The 13,705-nt window shown below is 37.6% G+C and overlaps 1 protein-coding gene across 7 annotated transcripts in view; it reads right to left on the minus strand.

The window, feature by feature from the left end:
- Window positions 1–13,705, minus strand: part of SLC44A5 (solute carrier family 44 member 5) — a 374,891-nt gene that overhangs the window by 92,914 nt on the left and 268,272 nt on the right. For all 7 annotated transcript variants that reach the window (XM_045477883.1, XM_045477880.1, XM_045477879.1 and 4 more), the window contains one exon: window positions 11,706–11,779. In XM_045477883.1, the coding sequence (XP_045333839.1) occupies window positions 11,706–11,779 (74 nt within the window). The remainder of the gene's footprint in view (window positions 1–11,705; window positions 11,780–13,705) is intronic.

Raw genomic sequence — 13,705 nt, forward strand, 5'->3', positions numbered from 1 at the left:
CTGTTGTGCTCTAGGGCTGAGTCAGAAGTTGCAGCCATTAAAAAGCCCTCTGTCAAGGAGAAAATGTGATTAGACCAACTGCTTGCACTGACACTTAAAAATTAACTGCAAATCTGTTAGGGGCAGCTAAGACATTCCCTAAACACTTGCTGGTTGGGAATGTTGGCTTTCAAATCATTATTTTGTATCCCTTAAAGGTACATTTTAACTGTTTTAATATGTGAGAAACAGGCCTGCCAAATTGTGCTTATGGCTTTTTAACACAAGCAATTTACAAATGCAATGAAGCAGATAATAGGACACATGATACCGAATTTGAAAATCTGTGTTGATGACACTTCTGCTGTAGAAACATTTTTGGAAGCAGCCCTGTATCCAGTTGCCTGGATAAGAAAAATGTTGTTTATCATTTCACAGGTGGCCTCTTCCACCCAATGGTGAGTTTAGGGTCATGTCCTTGAACACAAATCAGCCTCTCTCATGCTAACCATATTCCACTTGCAAAGATCTGGAATGCATGCATTCAGCAAAATAAAACAAACAGAAATAAATCTCACTCAATGCTAAAAAAATCTATTCAAGTAACAGTCAAAACTAAGTCTTTCCTTTCGTAAGATAAAGAATTCCAAAAAAAAAGGAAGTATAGGTATATAGTTTATTTAATAAATGTTTATATATTTGTAAAGAATGAAAAAGGACATTTAATACTGGTTCTGGCTGACACAACAGATTTTTCATTGATAAAAGCTTACTTGACTTCTGGGGAAAAGGATGGGAAGGACCCTAAGCTCACTTCTTTCCATGGATACAACCAGATAACATCCACATCAGTGTAAAAACCCAGAAAACTACCGAAAGACTGGGAGAGCAGACTCTCCATAGCTAAATGTAGTGAAGAGGCCACATGGAAAACATAGGAAGGGCAGAAACACAGTGGGGAGCTAAATGGACCCACACGACTGCCCATGGGAGGGATGCATGTCATGCGCACAGGGAAGAAAGAGAAACAGAACCTTCCACTCCAGGCAGGGGGCCTGCACTTTGAATATGAATACCCATAATATTTAGCTTTGAAAACCATAGGGGCCTAATTTCATAAGGTCCTTTTATCATGGGGCTTAACATCTGGAACTTCAAAATCAGCTGCTTGGCTCTAGGAGGGCCAAAGGATGATAAACCAGAGTCCCCACCCTTAAAGAAACAGTATAACAAATAGCAACTCTGAGATACAATATAGAAGTAGTTTTTTTTTTTAAGATTTTTATTTTTAAGTAATCTCTACACCCAACGTGGGATTCAAACTCACAACCGCAAGGTCAAAAGTTGCATGCTCTATTGACTGAGCCAGCCAAGCGTCCCTAGAGGCAGCACTTTTTAAAAATGCCTGAGGTACGGGGGATGGAGATGTATTTACTAATATCAGAGCCTGTGCTGGAGGGGCAGGGATCTTTGGGAGACTTCTCTAAGAACAAAAGAGCTGGCAGGTGACATGTCCCTCCTCCACTCCCAGCCTAAACACACAGGCACCTGCAGGAACTAGTGCAGCCTGAACACTTTCCACCTAGTGTGCTAACAGTGTGCCTGCCCCTGTGGGCTTTTGCATATCTGTCCCATCCATTAACAGCTTCAGCAGAAATTCCCCCAGGCAGCTGAAGGTCCACTCCTGAAGCGGACTGGTGAGGACACTGCTGGTACCCACACACTCTGCCCCCACGTTCACCTGTAGACCTGTGCTCTCCAGTATTCCCTTCAGCAGAGAACACCCAAAGCAATGTCACAAGCCTGGCAGAGTGCAAGCAGCCCAGAGGGGCTAGTACAACTCCAAAGTGACTCCTAACCCAAGGAGAGGGGAAGATAACCACATGCACCAGACGGATTGGGGCCCCAGTAAGAGGCTGGGGGCAGACATCTGGTCCAAGTACAGCCCCATTCACCAACAAAAGCTTCTCAGGGGACAACACAAGGAAAGCACCTGCAGTTTGGTGCTACCTCAGCTCTAGCAAATACCTGGTCTAAATCAACTCAAGCACATGGCAGCCCCAGAATGGCCCACTACCACCATAGGAACCAAATGCTGCCCACAACAAACAAAGAACCATTGTAGACAAGTGGACTAAAGGCAAACACAGCTTACCCACAACAGCAAGACACATGGAACACACATAGGAGATACCCCTGAAGCACCAGGTTCTGGTGAACAGGGGTCATCACATTGCAAGGCACTATAGGACATCTTCTTCATAAGGCCACTACTTTCAAGAGCAAAAGACATAGCAGACTTTCCTAACACATAGAAACAGACATGGAGTGTTACACAAAATGAGGAGACAGAGGAATTTGTCCCAAATAAAAGAACAGGACAAAATCATAGTGAGGGAGCTAAATATAATGGACATAAATAATATGTCTGATAAAGAATTTAAAGTAATGGTCACAAAAATACTCAATGGACTTGAGAAAAGAGTGGAGGACCTAAGTGAGACCTTCAACAAAGAGAAAACATAAAAAAAGAACAAATCAGAGATGAAGAAACAATAACTAAAACTAAAAATATACTAGATGTAATAAATAGTAGACTAGAGGAAGCAGAGAAACAAACCAGTGACCTGGAGGACAGAGTAATGGAAAGCAATTGAGCCAAATAGGAAAGAGAAAAAAATAATACAAAATGAAAATAGACTTAGGGAATTCAGGAATACCATCAAGCATAATAACATTCACACTATATGGGTCCCAGAAAGAAGAGAGAGAGAGAGAAGGGGGCAGAAAACTTATCTGACGAAATAACAGCTGAAAACTTCCCAAATCTGGAGAAGGAAACAGAAATCTAGATCCAGAAGGCACAGAAAAGCTCCAATAAAAATCAACCAAGGGAGGTCCACACCAGGACATATAGTAATTAAAATGACAAAAAGTAATGATAAAGAGAGAACTTTAGAAGTAGCAAGAGAAAAGAAAAACAATTACATACAAGGGAAACTTTATAAGGCAATGAGCCAATTATTTTTCGCAGAAACTTTGCAGCCCAGAAAGGGATGGTAGGATATATTCAAAGTGCTGAAAGAAGAAACGGGAACCCTCTTGCACTGGTGGTGGGAATGCAATCTGGTGCAGCCGCTCTGGAAAACAGTGTGGAGGTTCCTCAAAAAATTAAAAATAGATCTACCCTATGACCCAGCAATAGCACTGCTAGGAATTTACCCAAGGGATACAGGAGTGCTGAGATATAGGGGCACTTGTACCCCAATGTTTATAGCAGCACTCTCAACAATAGCCAAATTATGGAAAGAGCCTAAATGTCCATCAACTGACGAATGGATAAAGAAGATGTGGTTTATATATACAATGGGATACTACTTGGCAATGAGAAAGAATGAAATCTGGCCATTTGTAGCAATGTGGATGGCACTGGAGAGTGTTATGCTAAGTGAAATATGTCATACAGAGAAAGACAGATACCATATGTTTTCACTCATATGTGGATCCTGAGAAACTTAACAGAAGACCAGGGGGGAGGGGAAAGGGGGAAGAAAAAAAAAGTTACAGAGAGGGAGGTAGGCAAACCATAAGAGACTCTTAAATACAGAGAACAAACTGAGGGTTGATGGGGCTGGGGGAAAGGGGAAAGTGGGTGATGGGCATTGAGGAGGGCACCTGTTGGGATGAGCACTGGGTGTTGTATGGAAACCAATTTGACAATAAATTATTAAAAAACAAAACAAAACCAATGTACTGAAAGAAAAAGACCTGTAGCCAACAATGCTCTATCTAGCAAGGCTATCATTCAGAATAGAAGGAGAGATAAAAAATTTCCCAAACAAAAGTTAAAGGAATTTATCACTAAACACATTGGGCTCCATGCTGAACGTGGAGTCTGCTTAAGATTCTCTCTCTTTGTCTTCTTTCTGCCCCTCTCCCCTGCTCATGCTCTCTCAAAAATTTTTTTAAAAAGCAAAAATAAACTATTGGGACAACATCAAAATAAAAAGTTTCTGCACAGCAAAGAAAACAATCAACAAAACTACCTACTGAAGGGCAACCTACTGAATGAGAAAAGGTATTTGCAAATGACATATCCAATAAAGTGTTAGTATCCAAAATATATAAAGGTCTTATACAACTCAATATCCAAAACAACAAACAATCCAATTTAAAAATGTGCAGAAGACATAAACAGATGTCTCTCCAAAAAAGATACACAGTAGACCACCAGACATAGGAGAGAATGTTCAACATCGTTAATCACCAGGAAAATGAAAATCAAAACCACAATGAAATATCACTTCACACCTGTAAGAATGGCAAAAATCAAAAACACAAGAAACACCAAGTTTCTTAGCTAGGATGTAGAGAGACAGGAATTCTCATGCGCTGTTGATGGAAATGCAAACTGGTGCGGCCACTGCGGAAAACAATATGCAGGTTATGGAGGTTACTCAAAATATTAAAAATAGAACTACCATATGACCCAGTAATTCCACTACTGGGTATTTACCCAAAGAATATAAAAACACTAATTTGAAAAGATATATGTTTCTCTATGTTTATTGTAACATTACTTACAATAACTTAAGATATGGAAGCAGCCCAAGTGTCCATCGATAGATGAATGGATAAAGAAGTGATATATATACACACAACAGAATATTACTCAGCCTTAAAAAAGAATGAAATCTTGCAATTTGTAATAACATAGGTATAGATAGTATACTGCTAACTGAAATAAGTGAAAGACAAAATATCTTATGATTTCACCCACATGTGGGAAAAAAAAAGCCCACACCAACAAAAAGCAGACAAACCAAGAAACAGACTCAACTATAGAGAACAAACTGATGGTTATGGGTGGAGGGTGGGGATTGGTGAAATAGGGGAAGGGCATTAAGCATAAACTGATCAGGATGAGTGCTGAGTAATGTATCAAATTGTCAAATTACTATATTGTACACCTGAAACTAATATAACACTGTATGTTAACTATGCTGGAATTAAAATTTTTTAAAGAAAAACTTTTAATTTTTATTTATTTATTTTTAAAGTTTATTTTTGAGAGAGAGAAAGTGTGAATGGGGGGAGGGTGGAGAGAAGGAGGGAGAGAAAGAGAATCCCAAGCAAGCTCCACACTGTCAGCAGGGAGCCCGATGCAGGGCTCGAATCCATGAACCTTAAGATCATGACCTGAGCCGAAGTCAGATGCTTAACTGACTGATCCACCCAGGCACCCCAAAAGAAAACTTTTTTAAAAAAGAAAAGCTTACTAGAACAACTTTAAAAATAAAGGAGGTGAGTCTGGGTGGCTCAACTGGTTAAGCACCTGACTCTTGGGTTTGGCTCAAGTCATGATCTCACAGGTTTTTGTTCAAGCCCTGTGTCAGGCTGGCAGTGCAGAGCCTGCCTGAGATTCTCTCTCTCTGCCCCTCCTTTATGTTCTCTCTCAAAATAAACAAACTTAAAAAAAATAAAATATGGGAACTAGAATGCTTTATATTTCTTACTTTTTTATTGGAAGAAATGGTTTTCCTGTGCTAAAACAATGTTTCCAAGCCGTGATCAAATAGGCATGCTCATTTTCGTTCCCAAGTAGACTAAAAACATAGTGGGACATCCTATCAGAGCCACTGCCCATCACCAGTTTCCCCTTACCATGAACATTAGGAACCTACCACCAAGCTCACAAACTGTAACAGGACACCTGGGGAGGCATAACTTATTTAATTATACTTATTTATTAGTAAGATGAACTGTTCATTGCTTCCGTGTATAGACAGAATCAAAGTCACCTTGGAATTATTTTTGTTCCTCAAAAGGTCAGTTGAGTGACCTCTCAGTTAAGAAAACATGGTTTCTCCCTTTTTTTTTTTATACTCCTTGGTTTGGGGAGGATCAATTTTCTTTATAAGAAAGAAGAACTCAAACTTTTCTCCCTGAGATTTTAATTTAGGATGGAAACGACTGACCTTGAATTAGGTCTTAGGGCCAAAAGGAATTCAAATACTACAAAAGGGAACCTGCCTTGAAGGCAGAGACTGAGCTGGTACTTAGGCATCATAAGGGCCTAAAAGAGTAGGGGCTGCATTCAGACACTAGTCATGCTTTGAGGAGAAATGACTGATCACTACCTAAAGACTTAAAAGCTATATTTTGGGGAGTATTTGGCTGGCTCACTCAGAGGAACATGTGACTCTTGATCTTGGGGTCATGAGTTCGAGCCCCATGTTGGGTGTAGAGATTACTTAAATTTTTGTTTTTAGAGAGAGCACAAGTGGGGGGAGGGGCAGAGAGAGGGGAACAGAGGATCTGAAGAAGGCTCTCCGCTGACAGCAGCAAGCCCAATGTGGGGCTCAAAGTCACACACCATGAGATCACGACCTGAGCTAAAGCCAGACACTCAACCGACTGAGCCACCAAGGTACCCCATTAAATAACATTAAAAAAAAAGCTCTATTTTTTGGATCCTAGTGTAGAAAACCCTACAGTAGTAGAAGGATCCAGATGAGTAACTGACTAAGAAATGATACCAAATAGCACCAACCAAAATGTCAGAGCTCCAGTAGACTATAAGGTTTCTCTCTCCACCTAGAAACTGGAAGTAAGACTTCACCTTCCTGGGCATTTTGGGGCAGTTCAAGTCAGGGAAGGGAATGATATGCTGGACTTCCTGAAGCAATGAATAGAAAAGTACACATGTGACTGTATTATTACCCCCATATACTTTAATACCAGAAATGATGGGGTCAAGTTTGACCACATTTAGATATTAACTTAGCTATTTTGTTTATTTTCTACCTCATCCTATGAAGGATTTAAGACTGAATTATGAAGAATTTAAGCCTCCTCCTCTCTGTACTTGGTACTTTCAGTCCTACTGAGAGGTCCAGTGGACCCATGCTGACCTTCCTTTAATCTTTTGCAATGATCTATACATCACCTGCTTGTCAAGGCCCTTAACTAGTCTTATTTGGCTTAGTTCATTTCTCTATTAAAGAAGCAATCCTAAGCTTTACCAGATTCAAGGGAAAGAGACACAGGCACATACCTCTTGGCAGAAAAAGGGGCAAAGAAGTCACAGCCATGTATTAAAACTACTATAGTCCAGCCTCTGGCCACACACTGTTTACATTCCCTCCACAATCAAATACGTTTATACTCTCCCAAGGTCCTCAGAAGCCTCATCCAATTAAAGAATCAGGCTCAGGCTCAGAGTCTGGATCTCATCACCTAAGTAAGGCCCAGGTGTGGATGATGTTCTTCAGAGCTGGTGGTTCTCCTAAACACAATCTTTAGCTAGATCACTGAATTCATTAGGTACATTTCTTGCCTCCCACATTACCATCTGCAGCAGCAGGAGCAGCAATGCTGCCAAACTTTCAACACTATGTCACAAGGTGCCCTTCTCTCCCGTTTCTAATTGCATTTTTCTCACTTTCCTTTGAACTCTGACAGTTTCCTCAAAATCCATTGGGTTTCTGAACATGCCCTGGTTTGAAAACCAATGCCCATGTTTTAGGTTTTGTTAAGTAGCGTCCCTCTTCCAGGTACAAAATTTTGTTCTGCTTATCTGTTTTTACACCCCTAAACCCACTAGCTTAATACAACCATTTTATTTTGCTCATGATTTCAGCAGTTAGAAATCTGGGGAAGGCTCAGCTGGGGCTCTTGAGATCTTTCATGCAGTCACATGCTGCCGGGGGCTTCAATCATCTGAAAACCTTATGAAGCTGATGGCAAACACTATTTCTGGGAGCTCAGCTGAGCCTGCTGATCAAGTTCCCTACACAGGGCTTCTCCACGTGGTTTAGGCCTCTCACAGCATGGCGAGAGTTCTCGGCTTGTTTATATTATTTTACTTTCTTGTTAATTTCCTAGCATCTCAACTAACAGGGATAATTATCCCTAAGACGGAAAAACAAAAACAAACACAAACTTTGGACCCTAACTTCAGGTGCATCCCACGTAAACACAACGAACTAACACACTTAACTGGAAATACATTTGAAAAGAACAGAAATATGACAAATTCCATGATTTGGATCATATGTGGAATTTAAGAAAACAAACAGGAAAAATAAAAAGACAAACCAAAAAAAACAAAAACAAAAAAACCCAAAAAACCAACAACCAGACTTTTATCTATACACAACTGATGATTATCAGAGGGGAGGTGGGTGGAATAGGGGAAGGGGATTAAAAGTACACTTCCCTTGATAAGCACTAAGTAATGTATAGAATTGAATCACTGTATTGTACACCTGAAACTAGTATTTTAACTATACTAGAATTATTTTTTTAAAGAGGAAGTAAAAGAAAAAGAAAAATTTATTAAATGTTAAAATTCTGCTATTATTGCATAATGTTAGCACAAGGATAACAAAGGACAATTTGCATAATAAATATTCCAATTCTTTTTTCTAGCTAGTACAATAATTGAATAGCAACCATCAGTGAAGTGGGACAAAAGAGAGCTATTATCATAAACGTTAGTTTGATCTTTCAAGGAGATGTGATTACCTTCTATCCAGACTCCACTTCTGCTTTTCATTAGCAGAATGTCAAGTGCCTTTGTTGCATCCAAGTGTTACCTAGCTGGCCATATTCCACATAAAGGGCAAAGAACAGGTTGTTTTTTTGTTTTTTTCCTCAGCTGATTTTGTAAGAAACATGGCTCTTTCATGGTAAAACTTCTTATGAAAAGAAATGGATGGAAGATATGCCTTAGAAGGTCCTGATCTAACAAAATAGCAAAAGATGTCAAACCACTATTAACCTTTAAAATAAAACTGCCAGTTGGTTTACTGGCAAAAAAGGTTTATCTGGGAATAGCAGAGCAAGCTACAACAAAACTGAAGAGGAACACTCCTTTAATAGGGCAAAAAAGGAAGTTGAGAGGGCTATTATAATCAAAAACTCAACTGGAGTAACCTGGGAATTGAAGTATAGTGGCTTTTCATGTGCTGAGTTGTGACTGTCTCTCATTGGCTGGGCTGTTGCTGGGGTGAGACTTTATTTCCTTCTGCAGGGATAGTAAAGTAGCAGCTAAAGCAGGACTGACCTTGTTGAATCACTGTATTGTAAATCTGAAACTGCTATAGCACTGTATGTTAACTATACTGGAATTAAAGTTTAAAAATAAAATAAAAACACTTGTATCTTTTAAAATAAATAAGTAAAGTCCTACTGACTTGGGGGGTACCTCTCTTCCCATTGGATGTGCAATCAATGACGAGTGGCAGGCATGAGAGCTCCTCTGTTGGCCTCCCAACTCCATCTTAAACAAGATTTCCTTGGGGCATTCAGTGGCTCAGTCGGTTAAGTGGCCAACTTGGGCTCAGATCATGATCTCAATGGTTCATGAATTCAAGCCCCACATTTGTGCTGCTAGCTCAGAGCCTAGAGCGTGCTTCAGATTCTGCATCTCCCTCTCTCTGCCCCTCTCCCACTCACACTGTCTCTCTCAAAAATAAATCAACGTTAAAATTTTTTAAAAAATATTTCCTTTTATTGATTTTCACACTACTTATAACATATTGGTGTGACTGAGATAACATCATCTTTCCTCAGGTGAAGGTATATATTCTTTCATGCCAAAAAATTTTTCACACTCCTGGTAAACTCTGCTAATCGTTTTCTGCCGTTCTTCCTTTAAATCCAATATAAGACATAACTGAAGAGGTAAGTTTATTTTAGACGAGTTAGACTATTTGTGGTTCAGGAATGAGAAAAGTATATAAATACACACACACATATGTATACATATATATTCAGTAAATTTTGTGAGTCATTCGTTTTAATCAGTGGCATCAGGATTAATGTGGAAGAATCACTAAATCCAGTATTGAACACAGTTTTTCATTGAGGAACATTTATTCTCCAACTTATTTATATTAATTAAGGTATTTATAAACCAAATCCGGAGATCTTAAAGAAGCAAAGTTCTTATTTTGCTCCAGAGGGAATGACAGTGTGCACTCCCATCCCTTTTCTCTACTGTGTCAACAGGAGAGTGGCAGTGGCTTTCCCAGTTCTATATAAGGACAGAACACATTTCTCTGTGAATTACAACACACTGGCTCTGAGATATGGAGGAGACTTATTTGTTATGCCAGAAGATCCCCTGATGGAAAGATTCCAGGCAAACTAAGAGATCCTTGTGAAGTTTCTGTGTGCATTCAAACTTTAATAACCAAAATTATGGGTTGCCATAGACGGATGATATAATAAATTAATTTAAAAACAATTTCTTAAAATTCAGAACAACTAGAATACACAATGGCAGCAAATGAAATACTGCCTAGCAGTATTATGTACTATTATTTGTATACCTGGATATCATTTCATTTACTTCTCACAACAGTCCTGCAAAGTAGGTAGTGTTCCTATATTTCACAGATGAGAAAATTGAGGTTAAGAAACCAGCCCAAGTCCACCAAATAATACAAGCAAACCCTAGATCAACTTGACTCCAACTCTTCTTTCTCTTATGTAACCAATTTCAATTCTATGACAAAAAGTAAAAACAACCAAAAAAATTAGATCAGAAAAATGTGTCCCAAAGTTAGAGAAGCTAAAATTCTGTTAATTCTGTAAGGAAATTTATGTTGTAATATTCAATTTATAGACTGTGTATTGTGCTATAATGGCTTTAATGTTTTCAAGTTAAAATACTCTGAAGAAATAACCAAGGAATCTTCTGAAGGTCTTAGAAAACATTATTTAATTTTGTGGTTTATTCTCCTTTATTCTTCTCTCCCTACTTTTCTTCCTGCCTTACTTTTTTGAATTCTCCAATCCTGTATAGCTTTTGCATAATATTACTGAGATGATCTTTTGGAAATTAGTTTTAATTGCTATTCTCAAAGTATTTCTCTTATTGGGAGATAAAACTGAAGAACAGGGAAGAGCATTTTCCATTGTTTCCAATGTAGGCACAGCTACTTATGCATTCTATCCACACTAACTCTAGGCCATTCATTATTGGTACTAGAATTAATGAAGTTTTCTGGCCCCTGCTCTAATAATAATATATTAAAGTTTCCTAAGTCAGCATCTAAGGGGCAGGACTTAAGTCTCAGAGGGAAATAGTGATATATTTACATGCAATTGTGAAACTTTTTACAGAAAATATTCACTATCCTCTGCTAGTTTTTTTAAAATGTAAATAATTTGTATATTTATCCTCTTTATTTTCACTTTCATAGAAAAATCTTTAACCTAACAGTAAACAACAGAATATCTCTTTCTGGTAGGCAAAGACAATGAGACTTCTTAAACATCAACGAATTATGTGGTAAAATTCTTAATGATTGTTCCTTCTTTTAAATTTGCTTATAAAAAGAAAAGTTTATGTATTATCTCAGCTAATCTAGGTCTTGGTACATATTAGTAAACAGCAACATGAACATAATTAGCAGCTTAACAGAATTTCAAAAGTAAAAATGATTAAAAAGAAACCATAAACTTTTTTTTTCCTTCTTTATAATTGTACTTACTTAAGTAATTAGGGTTTGTCTTTGAATAAATTACTTTGTGTTTATTATTCATTGAATCTGCTACTCAATGAGTACTGGTGAGGCACATTCCCTCCAGAAAAGACAAGAATCAATAATAACAAGGCTTTGCGAAGAAAATGATTAATGTTAAAAATGGGACATTGACTTAGTTACTTCACCAGCAAATTTTACATATCTTCTATACCCGTATTTACTCACCCAAAAGTCCTAAAATAATGTAGCCAATAATGCACAGTATGAAGAGTATGCAGCACAGAACATCTGTACAACTCCTAAAAACAAAAAGGAATAAAGAATTAAAAGCGATCCAACATGACATCTTATTTAGTGAACAAATATGGGAAAGGGGAAAAATAATAATTGTGATATGCCATTTTATACCCAGTAATTCTGAAAGGTATATCAGATGTATTTCTGTAATCAAAGACTTCATTAGCAATGGACTGGTCATAGCTCCATGATTAAAGAAGATTCCCCAGGATTCTTCACGTTTATTCTCTCTTGCTTCTTTATTTGTAAGATATTTTTAGAGACTGGAATATAACAACATCAACATATAAAACATCTATTTCTCCCTTTCTCCATTATCTTTCTATACACATATTTAAAGCATACTATTTATTAAATAAATGACCGACTACACAAACTTTCTATGGGGTGTAGAGGTGCAACTATACTAACAATAGTGTATCTAATGCATTAAAAAACAAAATGGCTCAAAACTGTACTTTTACCAACTATTCTATAAATTAGATATTGTCAAATTAGGTTTAGAGAAAATCTGGCTTGATAGAGATTCAGTGATTTGCTAAGAATCACAAATCAGGCTAAAATCCAGTAGAGATGCTCAATTCTTTCAACTAAAGTATTTCCTACTTCTAATATTATATCTTGTTCAGCTTATAAGTGGTCTGGAAGGCCAAATGCTTGAAAGTGAAAAACAATACACCTATTCTCTACTTGAAAACTTAATGAAAAATGTATTCGTAAAGAAAAAAGATTAAATTATTTGAGAGGATTAAAAGATGCACATGAGAATTTTCATAGCAAAATCTTCTGGCTCTTGAGGGCATATGGATATATGCTCTAATATTTTAGCACAGGGAGGTTGAAGTTACACACTATTTTTTGTGATGGTGGTAGTAATAATAACGAATAGGAGTTGTACAGTAACAGACACAATAATGCCTTACATTGATAAAGCCCTACTATACCTTTACTGCATTCACATACATTGTGAGTTTCTTAAGGATGCCTTTAGGTTTTTAGGGGAGTTGACTTATTTAAGGTCCATGAGAGAGAGGTAGAGAGAGGGTAAGGTAAACCAAATATCTAGGTCTCCGATGCCTAACCCTTTTAATTTAGCACTTATTCTAATATTATTTCAATTTTCTGTAAAGCTTCAAGTTAGCCATATCTAAAATTTTTTCACATGTTCCTATTACCTCAATAGGAAACGAATCTTTCATAGAGAAAGTTAATCATGCTCAATCCAGAAACAAACTATCATTTGCTTAAATCCAAATACAACCCAGGAATTTTAAATTTCACTTTGTCTAAGAATTATGAGAATAGTAGTAAAAAGGGAAGAAACAGGTGCTCTAGCTTTCTTTCTTTGACAGTCACTGAAAAGCAAAAACCTGCTTGGGGGTGAGGTGAGTATCTGGTTCACATGAATGCTGACATATCCTGTTCAGGATCAGGTTTTCATCCTGTCAGAGGGGTTGTTAAATTGAGAGCAGTTGTTAAATTAGTGTGATGCCTGCAGGTAGGGAACTAAAGGAGGGAAAATTAGAACGCTGGTGTGCCTTAATTAGAAATCTTGGAGTTGTCAAAGCCCTTGTGTTTAATAATAACTACCAAGAAGAGGGAGAGTGGGTGTGACCAGAAGCATCAGCCAAATTGGCCACTATCTTGTAATTACTTATCTATAATATGTTTATATCTATATACTCACATTATATATAATATGTACTATAATGCTTTTTTATAATAAACTAGTATTACATAGCATTATAATGTTACATATTTATGATGCTATGTCGCAAGCACAAGGAAGGGTAAACATACTAGAAAGATGAATGTAGGAAACTTACCAATCTGAAAGGACAAGGCACAAAGAAGCAGACCCCAAAAGGAAATTTTTTAAGACTAAATCCCATACTCATCAGCTACTGGCACTGATGAACAGGCATTAG

This window comes from Leopardus geoffroyi, chromosome C1 (genome assembly GCF_018350155.1).
Source record: "Leopardus geoffroyi isolate Oge1 chromosome C1, O.geoffroyi_Oge1_pat1.0, whole genome shotgun sequence".
In the NCBI taxonomy this organism is placed as follows: domain Eukaryota; kingdom Metazoa; phylum Chordata; class Mammalia; order Carnivora; family Felidae; genus Leopardus; species Leopardus geoffroyi.